The sequence below is a fragment of the Elephantulus edwardii genome, unplaced genomic scaffold, assembly GCF_000299155.1.
Source record: "Elephantulus edwardii isolate Elephantulus edwardi_28Jun2011 unplaced genomic scaffold, EleEdw1.0 scaffold00148, whole genome shotgun sequence".
NCBI classification, from domain to species: Eukaryota; Metazoa; Chordata; class Mammalia; order Macroscelidea; family Macroscelididae; genus Elephantulus; species Elephantulus edwardii.
Window position 1 is genome coordinate 4,747,333 of NW_006399898.1, and position 16,657 is coordinate 4,763,989.

Below are 16,657 nucleotides of genomic sequence, written 5' to 3' on the forward strand. Positions count from 1 at the left end.
CCGGAAAATGGATGGAAGTCGTCAGGAGTTGGAACTGATTCCGTGGCGGTGAGAGAAATGGAAAAGGAACATGACCCTTCTAGTAGACGGGTCCTCGGTCAGCTCCCTGTGGCCGCCGGCCACCTGTTCACCCATGTGCAAGTCCATGCCAATGTCGCCGGTGGCTGTGTGTGGGGATTCGCCTCGGAACCTGTGGGCTGTCTGTCTGTCTGTCTGTGGATTGTCCTTCAGATCAGCTTCAACATCTCCCTGGATCCATTATAAAGACCTCTAGTGTCACAGCATTAGTGTCATTGAATTAGCATTCAATTGCCAAATGCAAAGCTGGTGGTTCAAACCCACCACCCCGTTGAAGGGTAAAAAATATGGCAGTCTACTCCTGCAAAGATTTACAGCCCCGGACCCCTATGGGGCAGTCTTCCCGTCCTAGGGGGTCACTGTGAGTCGGTGTTGCCTCACCAGCAGTGGGTTTGGGGTTATTTCCCCCTTCTGAGTCATTGAGGGGAACGGCACAGTTTGGGTCCATAACTGCAAGGAAGTCACACTTCCATCTTTTCAAAGTCTTCCCTTTAACCACCCCCCACCCCACCCCCCCGAGATGGCCGGGCCTTGAACTTCCTCCTTCTTCCTGCCTGGAGCAGGAACAGAAGTCAGGGGTGCACCTCCACGGAGCTCCCAGAAAGGGCTCATCTGAGAATGAAGGTTCTCAAGCTCAGGTGCAAGGACTGGACCCTCGAATAAGCTGGTCGCTGACAGTCCATCAGGAGGGGGACCCCTGACAGCTGTGGGATGCTGTCATCCTCCCCACCCCTCCCACTGTGAGCCCAAACAACCTCTGTCCGCACCAGTACGGTGCACTTTTCTATTGCACTTCAGAACACATTCCCGACCGGTATGACCACAAACCTCAGGTATCCCCTTTAACACAGAAGAGAGAGCCTCGTCAAGCTAAGAGACAGGGCATGAGAACTGGCTCAAAGGTGAAGGGGAAGTGACATTGCGAGACCATTCCGAGGAAACTCGGAGGAAGAGATGCCTCTGACAATGGCTTTTTGAGATCTCTGCTATTCAAAAGAATGGAAGGGCCTGCACACGGTTCCTTGAATTAGACGTGCTCTTCCAGTGTGTGGTATTTCACCATGGCATTGTCTAAAAAACTTTTTTTTTAAAGTATCTAAAGGTGGAGAGACCAGCTTCAGGTACAGCTGGATCCAGGAGACAAAAAAAGATACAATGACATAGTCAAGAAACTGAAGGAAATACAAAACAAATGTGGACACGGCTAGTGTTTGGGAGCTTCTTGCAGATTTTTTGTAAATTAGAAATAGTTATTTCAAATTTTTAAAAGTTTTGCTAAAGTTTTTATTTTATTTTTTTTAAAGGATCTATGTGTGAGATTACACCCAACTACAGGTCTGGCAAGGCCAGAAGAAAGAGATGATGTTTCTTCCAATGGTTCCAGCAAACAATCGGGTTAAGGACTCATGAGCCTTGCTTAGGTCACGTGCCTGTCCCTGCACCAATCACAGTGACTGTAGGGATGGTCCCTGCACCAATCACAGTGACTGTAGGGATGGGATGCTTCTGATTCGCTGAACCTGATCATGTGCTCATTTTTAAAGTCATAGGCTGGACCAAACCCAGTGAAATCATGGATAAGGATGGAGGGAAGCTAACAAAAGAAAAACCAGAAAGCTAATTCCAAAATGATGTTGAGGAGACAAAACCATGTCACTACCCTCTCACCCAGGATCTCTGCAAAGGGAGGATCGGATTAGGGAGCTGGGATTGCTTGGCAGAGGCTAACTACAACCAGGCAGTTCTGAGATGCGCAATCAGGTCACTGGCTCTTCTTGAAACACAGGACTGACAGGACAACCAGTTCTGCCACCAGAAGCCCATCAATATTCAGCACTGAGGAGTGTGCGTGTTAAAACAATGTGATCGTACCCTGAGGAGATGGGCGTGATGGGAAGTCAGGCAGTGAAACCGAGGATTTGCCTCCCGAGAAGGGGCCCCAAGCCCCTCAAGCTTATAAGCTAGGGTGCCATCACAGTGCAATAGGACTCTCTATTGAGGCCATAGTAGTACATGTTTCTTAAAAACAAACAAAGAAACCCAAGAACTACAAAGGTGTCTCCTCATCACCACTGTCCACTAGATTCTGACTCACAGTGCCCTCGCCCATGTTCCCGAGGTCACACACCTTCACAGGACAGAGAGCTGACCGTTTTTCTGCCGAGCAGCCAGTGGGGTTTGAACCATTGCCTTTTGGTTAGACATGCAGTGCTCTGGGATTCTCGAAGCATACACAGCTGACAACAGAAACAACAACACAACAATGACCATTTGGTGCCCACCATCGTGATAGTCACAGAAACACATGCAGAACACACAGCCTTGGAGGTCTGGGTCCAGGTCACAGCGAGAAAGTGGATATTACAAGCTGTACAAGGTCTTTTGTTTGAAAATGAATAGAAAAGCTATGCTAAAAAAAAATTACAAAAGCTATGCTCACTCCAGACTGTAGATGTTTCAGTGTGAATGAACATGGTGAAAAACATTTGAAATATTGCAAGAATGACTGGAAAGTGACCCAGAGACATGCTCTCAGCAAAACAGCACGGACGTGCTTGATGCAGAGTTTCTGCAAAGCTTTCCTTTGCAAAAAAAGGCACTTTCTGTGAGGCACCATGAAATAAAGTCCAATGAAATGAGGTCTGCCTGCATTAGCTAAAGGTACAGCGCACTTGGGAGCTGTGGTGGCTCAATGGTAAGGAGTTGCGCTGCCAACACAAAGCAACGTGGTTCAAATCCACCAGCGGCTCCTCTGGATGGAGATGGGGAGTCTGCCTCAGAGGCTGACTGCCTCTGAAAAAGAACCTCATTGGAGGCTCTGCTGAGAGGCAGTAGGACAGAACAAAACCTCACAGCACTCACACCAGGAGGCAGCTCTGTCAGAAGGAGGGGTTAGGACTTGGAATCAGAGTGCCCAGTGGCAACAATGCCCAGTGGCAACAATAAACAGTAAGCATGTGGTCTGGAAAGACTGCTCACAAAGCTGCTGTTGTGAGGTGTTGATTAAGTTGGCTCTGGCTCAGAGGGACCCTGTGGGGGCAGCACAAGGTGCCTGGCCAGGCCTGTGCCGTCCTCACAGTCCGTGTGTGCTTTAAGCCCTTTCCTGTGTCATCGCCCCAGCTTGGGCAGAATCTTCCTCCCTTTTGCTGCACCTCTGCTTTTCCATGCACATGTCCTCCAGGGACTCGCTCCTCCTGGTAACATGCCCTCGTCTGTGAGAAAGGGTCCCCTCCTCACCTCCAAGCAGCATTCTGACCGCCCTTTTTCCAAGACATAGTTGTTCTTTTGGGGAGTTCGTGGTACATTCAGTAATCTTCACCAACATCACTAATCAAAAGCTTTAATTCTTCTTTGGTCTCCTTATTCACCCTCCAACTTCTACACACATAGGAAGCAACAGTAGAGTTGATAGTTAGTACAAAAAAAAAGGATGCCCTTGACAGGATGGCTGGGCACCTCACCCATCACTATGAGCTCGTGAGCTCAGAGGCACGCACGCCCATGGAGAGGATGCAGGATCCCAGAGACACGTGCATCTGTGGAGAGGAAGCAGGACCAGCCAGTGTTCTCTTCTCTTGGCTGTAAAGTCACTATGGCTTGGAGCTGACTAAGTACTTTACAGAGATTAACATTTAAAAAGAATATCATTGAATATATTCCAACTCATAGCCACCCTATGGGACAAAATAGAAATTCTCTTAGGTTTTCTGAGACTTTAAATCTGTACAGAAGTAGCTGCCTCATCCTTCTCCCTCTGAATGATCTGTTAAAACCAGTGAAAACAGCTTTAATAAAACATTGTACCATTCACATCTTTCAAATGAGGAAGCAGTGCCTTAAGGAAGGGAAGTAGCTTATTTTAAAACCTCACAATCAATTAATGGGCAAATAAATGTTAAATCCATGCACCTCAATCCAGAAGAGAGTTCTGTTTTACACACACACACACACACACACACACACACACACACACACACTTCTCTCTCCCTTTTTTTAAAAAATGTAGGACTAAGTTACATAAACTCTATTTTGATTTTTCTCATTTACCAATCTAGCCTGGACATCTTTCTGGGTCAGTACTTATAACTCAGTCTCATTCAATATGATGATCACAGATGCTGACAACAGGGCGGGCCCAGAGGGAGGGTCAGGCAAGTGGATACAATCATTCTTTTAAACATTATGTAGTATTGGTTTTCCCCCCAATATCCAGAGCACTTTGTTTCAGATCTGGGAGGACAGAGAATTGGTTGAAGCTCAACTCAAAAATCCTATGTCAGGATATTTTCCAAAATCAGAACTCAGAAAATCCTCCCTCAGGATTTTTTCTGAAACCAAAACTCAGAAAACCCTATGTGAGGACATTTTTCTGAAACCAGAACTCAGAAATTCTATGTCAGGACATTCCCCAGAACCAGAACTCAGAAAACCCCATATTAAGATCTTTCCCAAAACCAGGAACTTTATGCACCAATGAGCCACTGAAACGTCAATGTCAACTCATCTCACAACCCCCTAGAACACAATGGCTAAAGCCTCATATAAACCCAACCCCCAGTGCTACTCCCCCTGCTGAGTAGCCCAGCACGCAGCAAACCTTGAGAAGAATTCGACCTCTACCTCGGCGTGGTTCTTGGCTTCGATCTGAAACTTTTCAGTCACCAGCATCATTTATTTCATCCCCTACTGGTAAGCATTTTCGGTGTGTGGTTTGGGTTGGAGTTTACAGAGCAAATTGGTTTTCCATGCTGCAATTTACTCACATTTTGTTGCACAACACTAATTGAAGTCCCCACAACAAAGCAGGACTTTGGCCACTTCCTCTCTGGGTCGGCCACTTGTCGCCACTGTGCTTGCCATCTGAGCTTTATCCCTTTTGACCTTGTCTAGCTGATTGTTCTCATGAAGGATGGCTTTCCTGATGTTATGCTGTTGTTACGTACCATTGAGCGGAGCCTTGACTCAGAGCTGACCCTCCAGCAGGTTGTCAGGGGCAATGGATTGCAGGCAAGGAGGCGTAAAGTAAAAAAAAAAAAAAAAAGAGAGAGAGAGAGAGCACCAAAAATGAGATAAAACAGAGAGTGTGAAAAACAGAGGGCGGCAGTTCAAATCAACTGAAGCGCCCCAAGCCACACCTCTCTGTGTATTTATTGAGAATCACGCAAGCACAAATCACAAAGAGAATTCTCTCGTAAATGAAGCCGAGTTTTTCTCTATTGTCAACCTGATGCTTAGCTCAGGAAGGAAATAGTTCACTCTTATTAACTCCCCCTCTGCAGGGGGACCCTAGCTGCCTCTTGTCTGCAGGAAGCTCGTTTCCTGTGATCTATCACGAGAGAAATTCCAACCTAAATTTTGTGTTTCCTTCAATTCCTGATTAAGCATATGGTATATCACATAATATTTGGTATGAAATTTGGATTCCCACAGAGACTGCCCATTTTTCTCCTGTGAAGCAGCTGGTGGATTTGAACCATGTGCCTTTGGGTTAGCAGTGCAACTCCTTACCTACCACTAAGCTGCCAAGGCTCCCCTCTGATGTTCTAGTTCACCTCTTAAGCCTGTTTATGGTTTGACGTCAGCTTGTTTAAGTTGAACTATGAGAATGGATTCAGTTCTGGGCTTGAAGGGAATCTAAGAGCTTTGCTGTATGGCTTCCAACTTCCTTTACTAGACCCGTAATCAGTAAACCTGACCTTGTTATTTTGATTTATGTTCCACATTTTTCTCCTACTTGAACCTGGACCCCGTCTTGTGACCCTGATCAGAGCAAGTTGGAACAGTCATCAGTTTTTCCGGTTCCCACTGCTAAACACTTACGCTGCCTTCAATAACCTTTAGCTTTTTAGTATGAAAATCATAAATAAGCTGTGAGCTTGAGAATGGGATGGAGGAGTTAGTTACAGAGTGGAGTTATCAGAAGTCTGCAGTCTTCAGGATCCTGGGAAGGCCATGATGGGGTTGTATTTAGTAACTTCAGAATTTTCTAAATATGTATCAGTTATAAAACTATAGTTACATAGTTATAAAACTGACATAAGTTTTCTCCTGCCTGCAAAACTAGTTACCTGGCATAGACTTCTTTGCTTCCTTTCTTTAGTGATGTAAAGTAGGTTAATTTATTTACCAGGAGAGAAATGCCTCTATCCCAGATCAGTGGTTACCTCTTGGAAGCTGTTTTCCTCAGTCATATGTAGATTGTATCTTAATCTGCCTGCTTACCAGGGAGAAGACTATGTCCTCCCTGAATTACTAGTACTTAAATATTAACTGTCCTTTTCAGATGTAGAAATTCTTTTATTTTACTAACAAAAGTGCATTGTTAAGTGAGTTGGTGTCTCACCCTGGTATAAAAGCCCAATGACCACTCCCAGACAGGGAAGCAGTTTTTGACGGGAACTCACTGTCCTCCCAGATCTGTAATAAGGTGCATATGGGTATTGCAATCTGTCTGTCTTATTGACAATTGACTACAGAAAGAACCCCTTGTGTTCAGTAACAGCCAGAGAGTTACCTGAGGAGAAGCTGGTTGTGGTGAGTGGGGGGAGGAAGGGACGACCCCACTCCTAGTATGAACTGGTGGACAGGAACAGTCAGGGGACAGGATTATCCACTCACAGCGTCACTGGATGCCGGAACTGAGAATAAGGATGGAAATGTTTCTTTCGGTACTTATGGTGTACAGGTGCCCTGGTGGTGCAGTGCACCAAGATACTAACTGATGTTTGGGATCAGGGCTTTGAACGGGTTAGAAATGGTTCTGTGACTGCTTCTGTAAACAAGGGTTGTGTACACACGACCCAGCAGCTGACTCTGTTGCTCGTGGTGTACTGACAAACAACACTCCAAGACGGCAGCTTGTTTCTGTTGTTATGTGCCATCGAGTCAATGCCGACTCACGGTGACCCTGTGTACAACAGCTCTGAAGCCTGCCCTATCCTGAGCCAATTTCATCATCACTGACAGACTTAATCTCATTGCCCCAGTCACTGAATCAATCCACCTCATCCAAGGTCTGTGCTGTCCCTCCACCCTCCCAAGCATGACGTCCTTCCCCAAGGAGTGGTCCCTCCTGGCCATGTGCCCAAAGTATGTGAGACAGAGCTTCAGAACCCTAGCCACCAGGGAGCAGCTTGCTTTGACCTTCTCCAAGACAGATTTATTTGTTCTCTTAGCAGTCCATGGTATGTTCAACACTCCTTTCCAGCACCACAACTCAAAGGCATCTGTTCTTCTATCATCCTTGATCATTATCCAGCTCTTTGAGCTTGCTATAGCAAGTAATTGCAAAGACCATGGCCTGGATCAGGTGCACCTTAGTCTCCAGGCTGACCTCATTGCTCTTTAGTACTTTGGAGAGGTCTCTGACATCAGACTTTCCAAATGCAATTCATCTCCTGCCTGCTGGGCCCAAGAGTGTTGATTGTGGAGCCAAGCAAACCAAAGCTGTTAATAATCTCAATCTCTTCACCATCTATCAGGATGGCGCCAATTGACCCAGTGGTGAGAATCTCTGTTTTCTTGACGTTGAGCTTCAATCCATATTGAAGGCTTCAGTCCTTGACCTTCTACAGCAAATGTCTCATGTTCTGTTTCAGCAAGCAAGGTTATGTCATCTACACAGCACAGATTGTTGATGAGTCTTCCTCCAATTCTGACGCCTCGTTCCTCCTCATAAAGTCCAGCCTCCAGAACGATTTGTTCTGCATATAGATTGAAAAGGTTTGGAGAGAGGATGCATTCCTGATGCACAACTTCCCTGATTTTGAACCATGCAGTGTGTCTGCTCTGTTCTGATGGCTGCCTCCTGACCCAAGTTTAGGTTTTTCATGAGTGCAATTCAGTGTTCTAGGATTCCCGTCCTTCTCAAGGTGGGCCACAATTTTTTTAATTTTATTTTATCATTTTTGTGTAAGTATACCGTCAAATCAAATCTGACTGGTACAGGAGGAGATTGTCCCTCCTTCACCCGGCAGAGCATCTGGTGGATTTGAACCATGTGCCTCTGGGATTGTAGTTGCAGCTCCTTGCCACTAGGCCACCAGAGCTCCCCAGCCACAATTTTTTGTGATCCATGCAGGCGACTAGAACTCACAGTGGCCTTGTGAACACTGGATCTGAACCTTGCTCTGTCTCGGTCCTGTGATTGTGGCTGCTGTGTGCTGTCGAGTTGGAGACAGCTCCTGGCTGACCCTTCAGCGAGTTTTGAGCCATTAAGCTGCATGCGCGGACACTGCCTGTTCTTCTCCCGTGAAGCAGGTGGCAGGTTTGAACCACAGGCCTCTGAGACTGCAGCTCAGCTTCTTCCCAATGGGCTGCCTGCGGCCACAGAGAAAAGCTCAGGTGATCTGCTTCTGTGAAGACACCATCCTGCAAACCCTGTGTGATGGTCCTGCTCTGTGGCACTTGGCTCATTGTCAGCCAGCCTGGCTCCTCCTCTTCCTAATTTAGGATGACCACATCTGAATTTGATTACCTCTGCAAAGACACTATTCTCAAACAAGCCCATGTCCACAGGTTCTGGACAGATGTCACTCAAACCAAAGCACAAAAGCCCAAAGCAAACCCTTTGTCCGCTGAGTCATGTGGAAAGAGATTACCCATTTTTCCCTCTCAGAGCAGCTGGTGAATTTGAACCGCAGGCCTCGAGTTGGCAGTGTACCTCCTCAGGACTAAGTCGCCAGAGCTCCCCAGAGACGCTATCGGACAGAGTGGAACTGCCCCTCACAGGACCTCAGAGGCCATGAGCCTTTACAGAAGCAGGCAGCCTCATCTCTCTTCCAGAGACTGATGAGTGGATTTGAACCACAGAGCTCATAGGAGCAGCTCCCAAGTGCTTAGTCCACAGCACCACCCAAGCCCTAGCCCACAGGCGGGAGCCGGTTCTGACCCGCAGCTACTCTTTCATCGGGTTCTTTACAAGAGGAGACTGGCGCCCATCAACAAACGAATGGATAGAGAAGCTATGGTATACTCACTCAATGGAATACTATGCAGCACTGAAAAACAAGGAACTCATGCAATATTATGCAAAATGGGTGACCCTGGAGGACATTACGCTGAGTAAAATATCTCATCACAAAAGGACAAATATTGCATAGGGCCACTGTTGTAGAACGGGACTGACATCGGGGTTGCGGGGGGAGACTGAGAAAGATGGGTTCAATAATGTATACTGCATTGAAACAGATGAGGAAGAGAACTGTTTACAAGGGATATATGGTTAAATATTATTGTCATGACAGGAATCCAGAACGAAGGCTGCACAGTGTAGTGGACTTGTGGGGAGGGGATTGTATGACAATGAAAGAATTTTTCTTTCACTTTTCAAAGAGAAGAGCGAATGAAAGGGGAGGGGTGGGCAGGGAGAAAAGTGCAACAATGAAGGAATGGAAATCCTAAGTCTCTGTAAACTTTCATTAAAATTAATATTAAAATAAAAAGAAGAAGAGGAGACTGGCTGATCCTTTTGCCACAGAGCAGCCGGCAGTGTCTGACCATTCCGTTACCAGCCCAACACCTAACACACTGTGTGCCACCAGGGCCCCTTGAAGAATTCGCGCTCAAACCACATCAGTTGCCATGGAGTGAACCCGGACTTACTGCAGCTCTAGAGAACTATAGACTTGCCTGCAGGGGGGGTGTGTGGGTCGACCTTGGCCCGGAAGGATCTCAGAGATACCTTAGTGAGGGCATTGGAGGAAAGGGAACTCATGACTTTTCAGCTGCTTCAAGCACATGTGGCCAGGAGCAAGGAAGCCTGGGAGGACTGATGTCTTTGAGCCGTGGCCTTGGTAATGAATGAACATGGAGCACACCTCGCCCTTCCGGAACTATGAGCAAGTCTGTCTTAGAAGACCGAGAGTGAAAATCAGGAGACTTCGTTGCCTGTGTTTTGAACATGTTGTCAGGTGGAATCACTCTTGGAACAGGACATCACGCTCAGAAAGATGCAAGGTCAGCAAAGGTGAGGAAGACTCCCCACACTGGCATGGCGACACAGAGGGGGTGATAGCGGGTCCCCAGCACAGCTGAGACACGAGAGTGGCACAGACCCGGGGGAGGTTCCCACCTGCTGCCTGGTAGGCCTGCTGCCAGCCAGAGGGGACGTGCTTGGCTTTGACACGAGGAACTCTGGGGGCATAGCGTGTTAAGTGTCGGGCTGCTAGCTGGAAGGTTAGTGGTTCCAACCCACCAGCTGTCCACCGGAGGCAGAAGGGCCACCTCCTCCCCTAGACACCCCACAGCCTCGGGGACACAACAGAAGGGAGCCACCAGTCCAAAACAACTCAGTGGCCTTCAATTTGGTTTTGACTTAATCTTCGCAGAAGCGGGTGGGCCAGTCTCTCCCAAGGAGTTTGAACCACCCACCCTTCCCTGACAGGGGAGCACTAACCATTGCACTCCCAGGACCACTCAGCTTGTTTTTCTATCTGGTTCTTGGTTCAGAGCCACCCTCCTGGATCAAGTCCCCCAGTCCCCACCGGGCTTTCCCCTTCCCCTACAAATGGGGTCAGCGCTGACTTAGCAAGTGCTGGGCTTGGGGAGCAGCCAGTGAGGGGATGGAGGCCAGGCTCTGCCTCCCAGCAGAGGGAGGGTCTGGGGCCAGCGAGGCCCTGCAGTGACCACTGGACACCGGCCGTGCGTCTCAGAGCCATTGCTCCAGGTTGTGCAACTGGTCTCCGTGAGGCCGCGGGAGGATGTGAAAGGCAGAGGACAGGGAGGCAGGCAGGAGGGCAGAGGGGACAGGGCCTTTCTCCAGCCCCCTTCTCGGACCATGGACCATCCTTTCTCCGCAGCCCCTTCCCAGGCTGTCCGGGGCTTTATTTTTAGGCTTGCTGGACTCAGGAAATGGTTTGCGGTGCACAGCCTCATCTCTGGCACCGCCCGGAGGCAGCCCCGGGGGGCTGGGGAGAGAGGCCCACAGTCAGGCAAAGGTTAGGGGGAGGGCCGAGGCTGCGGCCCAGAACGACTGCAGGAATTGTTTGTATTTCTCCCCTGGGAGGGATGACAAACAAGCTTCCCCCCCCCCATGCCTTCTGGGCAGCTCTGCAAAGCCCTCAAGCTCAGCCCCAGCCCCAGTGCAGCGGCACAGAGGGTTCCTGTGGCCAGACCTCCTGGCCGCCTGAAATGACGGTCCCGTCCTCCTCTTTGCAGAAGCGACCCCTCGGATGAAACTGTGCTTGTCCGCGGGCCGGCCACGGGCCCACCGGCCAGCTGCTGCTCCAGCTTCCAGAGAAGATACCCGGCGGGCTCTCCAGGCTGTGGCAGGTGGAGGTGGGTTTGGCTCCTGCATCCCAGGCCAATGGAGACGCAGGGGCAGCTGGCTGGGTGAGTGGTAGCTTCCAGATTGGTGCCTGCGCGACTCCGGGGAGGACTGCTCTGGACCTCAGTGCTGGCTCTGCCTGCACCATGGACAACAGGTCGTGCTGTGTCATCGAGGGCGACACCATCTCCCGGGTGATGCCCCCCCTGCTCATTCTGGCCTTCGTGCTGGGTGCCCTGGGCAATGGGCTCGCCCTGTGTGGCTTCTGCTTTCACGTGAAGACCTGGAGACCCAGCACCATCTACCTGTTCAACCTGGCGGTGGCTGACTTCCTCCTCATGGTCGGCCTGCCCTTTCGGACGGACTACTACCGCCGCCACCGGCGCTGGGTCTTCAAGGACGTCCCCTGCCGGCTGGTGCTCTTCATGCTGGCCACCAACAGGGCGGGCAGCATCGTCTTCCTCACCGTGGTGGCCGTGGACAGGTATTTCAAGGTGGTCCACCCTCACCACGCCATGAACGCCTTGTCCACGCGGGCGGCGGCCGGCCTGGTGTGCGGCCTGTGGACCGTGGTCATCCTGGGGACGCTGTACCTGCTGACCGAGAGCCACCTGTGCGCGCAGGGCCCGGCCATCTCGTGCGAGAGCTTCGTCATGGACTCGGCCAATGGCTGGCACGACATCATGTTCCAGTTGGAGTTCTTCCTGCCCCTCGGTGTCATCCTCTTCTGCTCCGTGCGGGTCGTGGGCAGCCTGAGGCGGCGGCCACAGCTGGCCCGGCAGGCGCGCACGCGGAAGGCTGCCCGCTTCATCATGGTGGTGGCTGCCGTGTTCGTCGTGGGCTACCTGCCCAGCGCCTTGGCCCGCCTCTACTTCCTGTGGGCCATGCCCGCCAGCGCCTGTGACCCCGCCGTGCACCTGGCCCTCCACGTCACCCTCAGCTTCACCTACATCAACAGCATGCTCGACCCCCTGGTGTATTATTTCTCCAGCCCCTCGCTCCCCAAGTTCTACACCAAGTTCAAGATCCCACCTCTGAGGCTCAAGCGTCCTGGGCGCCCTCAGACCACGCCGAGGCCTGAAGACATTCCCGTTTCCACCCTCTGAGGGTTGTTTACTTACATCGGCATGGCCAGCGGTGTGTGAAACCACTCTGACGTCCAGCAGGACCTCAGTGCAGCGAATGACATTAGAACAGACAGGCTTATCAAGGAAACAGAATGGCAAGTAAACACAACTCCAGAGAAGGGGCGGAGGGGACCTGGAGGTCACCCTCTCCTGCTCACAGCCTCCTCGCTCTGGTGGACACAGAGTTCACCCCCTAAACTTCTGGGGAAGGTTCTGGCTGAGTGGACTGCATGTGAGGGTCAGTGACAGATGTGTGATGGGAGGGGGTCTACAGGTGTTGGGGGCGCTGGAGTTGCTGGACTTCTGCACTTTTTTTCTTTTAAAAGAACTGGTTTTTATGGTGTGTTTTTTTTAAAAAAATTTACTTTATTATTTTTTGTGCATGTACCATCAAATCAGGAGGAAATTGTCCCTCCTTCTCCAGCAGAGCATCTGGTGGATTTGAACCTTGTAACTTTGGGATTCCAGTACAGCTTCTTGCCACTAGGCCACCAGAGCTCCCTTATCCTGGAGTTCTGTACTTTTAACTATCAACAGGCCTGGCTGCCAAATGGATCTTGTTCTCTCTCCCAGAGAAGGAATGAACTCAATGATTTACCGGGACTTCCTCCCTGCCAACCTGAGATGTTACTTGTCTCCTCAAATACAAACAGGACCAAGGGGATCCTTCGTTTTGTGTTGCATTTATCTGGTTGTTGATGAAACCACACAGAGCAGAGCCAACGTCAGCTCAGTGGCTTCCCGTGGGCCGCCCAGGGGTGGGTTATCGCCTACCAGCTGCCCCACCATCCTCAGCCTCCTTTCCCGTGCATTCTTTCCCCAAGTTGCTGTTGTCATTCGATTCCATAGAGACGTGTTGGGAGGCGTTTTCACGGGGTAAGGTGAGTGACTGGACGTTGTGGGTGGCTGTGTCTGAGGAGAAGGCTGTTAACATTCACCTTCTTGCTGGGCTCTCCCTGAACGTCTAGCAGTCGTCTTGTGATGAAGTCAGTGATGAATGGACAATCTGCAGTGACCTCTGTCCAGCGTCACCACTTTCTGCAGGTGGCCGGCTTGAGCCATCCTGATTTCCCAAGGTGAGCTGAGCACTCGAAAACAGAACAGAAGCTGGTCGGTCTCGGGATGTGCTTGAACCGGGCCTTACCTGCTCAGGTCTCGGGATGTGCTTGAACCGGGCCTTACCTGCTCAGACTGCTTGTCGCTGACGTGAATGGGAGTGAATCATTCATCCACTTCCTCTCAACTCCCCCCTGGGTTCTTCTGTGCCCGCAGGATATGGGTGTGGAGTCCCTTCTACTGGGAGGGCCAATCATTAAATGTTAAGGCCGAGTTTGGGGGGAGACAATAAGAGATGCTAAAGGCTTTCCCCTGTTCATAAACTCTCCTTTCTAGGCTGTTCTTTGCCCGTGTCTGTGTTTCCTTCTTATTCTGCACAAACATCAAGGGGTCTTGTGCTCACAAATTTCCCAAATAGGTATACGGTAGGGAGGTTCAAATGGATGAGATGATTCTCTGAAATAACAACCCCTAGGGCCCAATGGTAAGAAAGTGCACTGCAATCCCAAAGGCACAGGGTTCAAATCCACCAGCTGCTCCCCGGGAAAAGGATAGACAATCGCCTCCCAGGTGATCAAATGCTTCTGAAAACCTGTTGGAGGGTCAGCTGGGGGTTGGTTCTGACTCAAAGGCACACAACAACAACAACAACAACTCTGAATAAAAGGGCGTACTTGTAAATGTATTGATCCCCTCACCAAAAGGTTAACAGTCTGAATCCACCAGCTGCTCCACCAGCTGCTCCCATCCCCCGAAGATTTACTGCCCAGAACCGAGCAGAAGGTCACGATGAGTCAGGTCGACCTGGTGGAGGTGGGGGGTGCGGGTGTCCGCACAAGGAGCCCCGGGTGTGGTGGGTGGTGCAGGCTTATGTGTGGTTCACAAGGGGCCCCGGTGGCATGGTGTGATAAGCATTACGCTGCTACCCAAAAGCTCAGCTGTTCGAACCCACCTGTCGCTCCAGAGCACAAATGAGGCAGCGTGTTCCTGTTAACCCATGACCTCCAAAACCCCAGGGAGGGCCTCCACCACTTGAATGTGACTTGACAGTACTGGGGATGTTTTTGAGGGGGAGGATAGGGATGCAAATAGTTCATGAACTCAGTTGCTGACTGAAAGGTCAGTGGTTCAAATCCTGCCAGAGGCACCGTGGAAGACAGACTGTGATTCTGAAAGGTGACAGCTTTGGACACCCCGTGGCACAGTTCTGGGTGTCGCACACCGGGCGGAGTTGGACTCAGCCCATCGGCAGCCGGCAAGCACAACCCTGTGTTAAGGGAAGGGGTGTCACTCTGCTGCCAACACACCAGAGGGGACAACCGTTCCTGACACTTTTTCTACTCAAAGCTCCAAACCAGCCTCAGTGGAGCGGGAAGGAAGGTGTAGAGCCGGAGGGCTCGTTGTGCGTCTGGCGGATGTGGCCTCAGTTTCCCCCATGAAGCGGCCAGTCGATTGAAAACACTGAGCTGTGCAATCCGATGTTGACTCCACTGTGCCACCTCGCAGCCCAGGGCAGGCTCCACACGCAGGGACGACGCCAGCCCTGATGCTGAGACCTCAAACACCTTCATCTCACAGCTGAGGAGCAGATTCTCACACAGAGTGACCCTGTGGGGTACAGGTGACCCCAGGGGTTTCAAGGCCGTGACCCTCATGAAAACACACGGTCACATTTGCCCCCCAAGGGACCTGGAGGTTTCTAACCACCAACTTTCTGGCTTGTGGCTCAATGCTTAACCCATTGTGCTACCAGGCTCCTTCCAAAACACTTTATGTTACCATTTTTTATTGTTCTTTTTTTTTAAGTTTTTTTTATTGTTCTTTTTTTAATTGATGATTTTTTAACGCAACACATATATTTTTACAGCATATTCTTTCCACTTAATTTCCCCCCATTCATTCATTGTTGCACATTTTCTTCCCTACCCACACCTCCCGCCCCCGTTCATTCTTCTCCTTGAAAAAGAAAAAAAAATTATTTTATTGTTATATAATCCTCCCCCCCCCAAGTCCAGTCCACTTTACTATGCATTTCTTTTTAAGGAATTTTATCATGATGATAACACCTAATCCTATATTCCTCCTGAACGGTTCTCTCCCTCATCTGTTTCAATGCAGTATACATTATTTATCCTCTCTTTTCTTAGGTTCCCTCCAACCCCTATATCAGTCCTGTTTTACAACAGTGGCCCTATGCAGTATTTGTCCTTTTGTGACTGAGATATTTCACTCAGCATAATGTCCTCCAGGGTCACCCATTTTGCATAATATTTCATGAGTTCCTTGTTTTTCAATGCTGCATAGTATTCCATTGTGTGAATATACCACACCTTCTCTATCCATTCGTTTGTTGATGGGCACTTAGGTTGTTTCCAGCTCTTTGCTATTGTGAACAAAACCGCAGTAAACATGGGTGTGCACTTTATAAGTCCCTGTTGATGTCAGAGGCTGGCTGGTTCCAGCTCCCAGCAACCCCGTGAGCTGCAGTGGGAACGATCTTCACAGCTCTGCACTCAGAGAGGAACAGACTGGGTTTGCTAGTCACAAGGCTGGAAGTTGCCTTCCCAGGTCCATGGGGGAAGACAGGTCATCTCCCCCTGTGAGCATTACAGTCCGGAAAACCCAGTGGAGGCTCCTGATGAGGTGGGACCCACGTGCCTGCAGGGGTGCTGGGTCCCTGGCCACTCTCACGGTCGCTGTCGTGCTGCCGTGCTTCAGCCTGACCACAGAGCAGATGTGTGAAGCTGGGTGAGCCTCACGCAGCCCCGTTGAACCCCAGTGCGCCTGTCTGTTAGACAGGAGTTGTTTTTGTTTTTTTAAAAAATTTTTTATTGTATTATTTTTACATGTACTGTCAAATCAGATCTGACTGGTACAGGAGGAGTTTACCCCCTCCTTCTCCAGCAGAGCATCTGGTGGATTTGAACAGTGTACCTCTGGGATTGCAGTGCAGCGTCTTGCCACTAGGCCACCAGAGCTCCCTAGGAGTTGTTATGACTCCAATCCCAGGGGGTCATGGAGAGGATCCGAGAGAATGTGAGGTCCCAGAGTGCGGAGATGTTAATGACTGTTGTTCCCAGAGGGGACTCTGGGGGCCTAGCAGGAAGAATCTGCTCTACAATCCAAAAGT

At 50.0% G+C, this 16,657-nt stretch overlaps 1 protein-coding gene across 1 annotated transcript; it reads left to right on the top strand.

The window, feature by feature from the left end:
• Nucleotides 1-11,490: 11,490 nt before the first annotated feature.
• Nucleotides 11,491-12,450, top strand: HCAR1 (hydroxycarboxylic acid receptor 1). The gene has a single exon (XM_006894700.1). It carries the CDS (start codon nucleotides 11,491-11,493, stop codon nucleotides 12,448-12,450), a length of 960 nt encoding a protein of 319 aa, XP_006894762.1.
• The last annotated feature ends 4,207 nt before the right edge of the window (nucleotides 12,451-16,657 follow it).

Excerpts from the sequence above, each read along its gene's own strand:
- HCAR1 (XM_006894700.1), top strand. The coding sequence starts at position 11,491 with ATGGACAACAGGTCGTGCTGTGTCATCGAGGGCGACACCATCTCCCGG.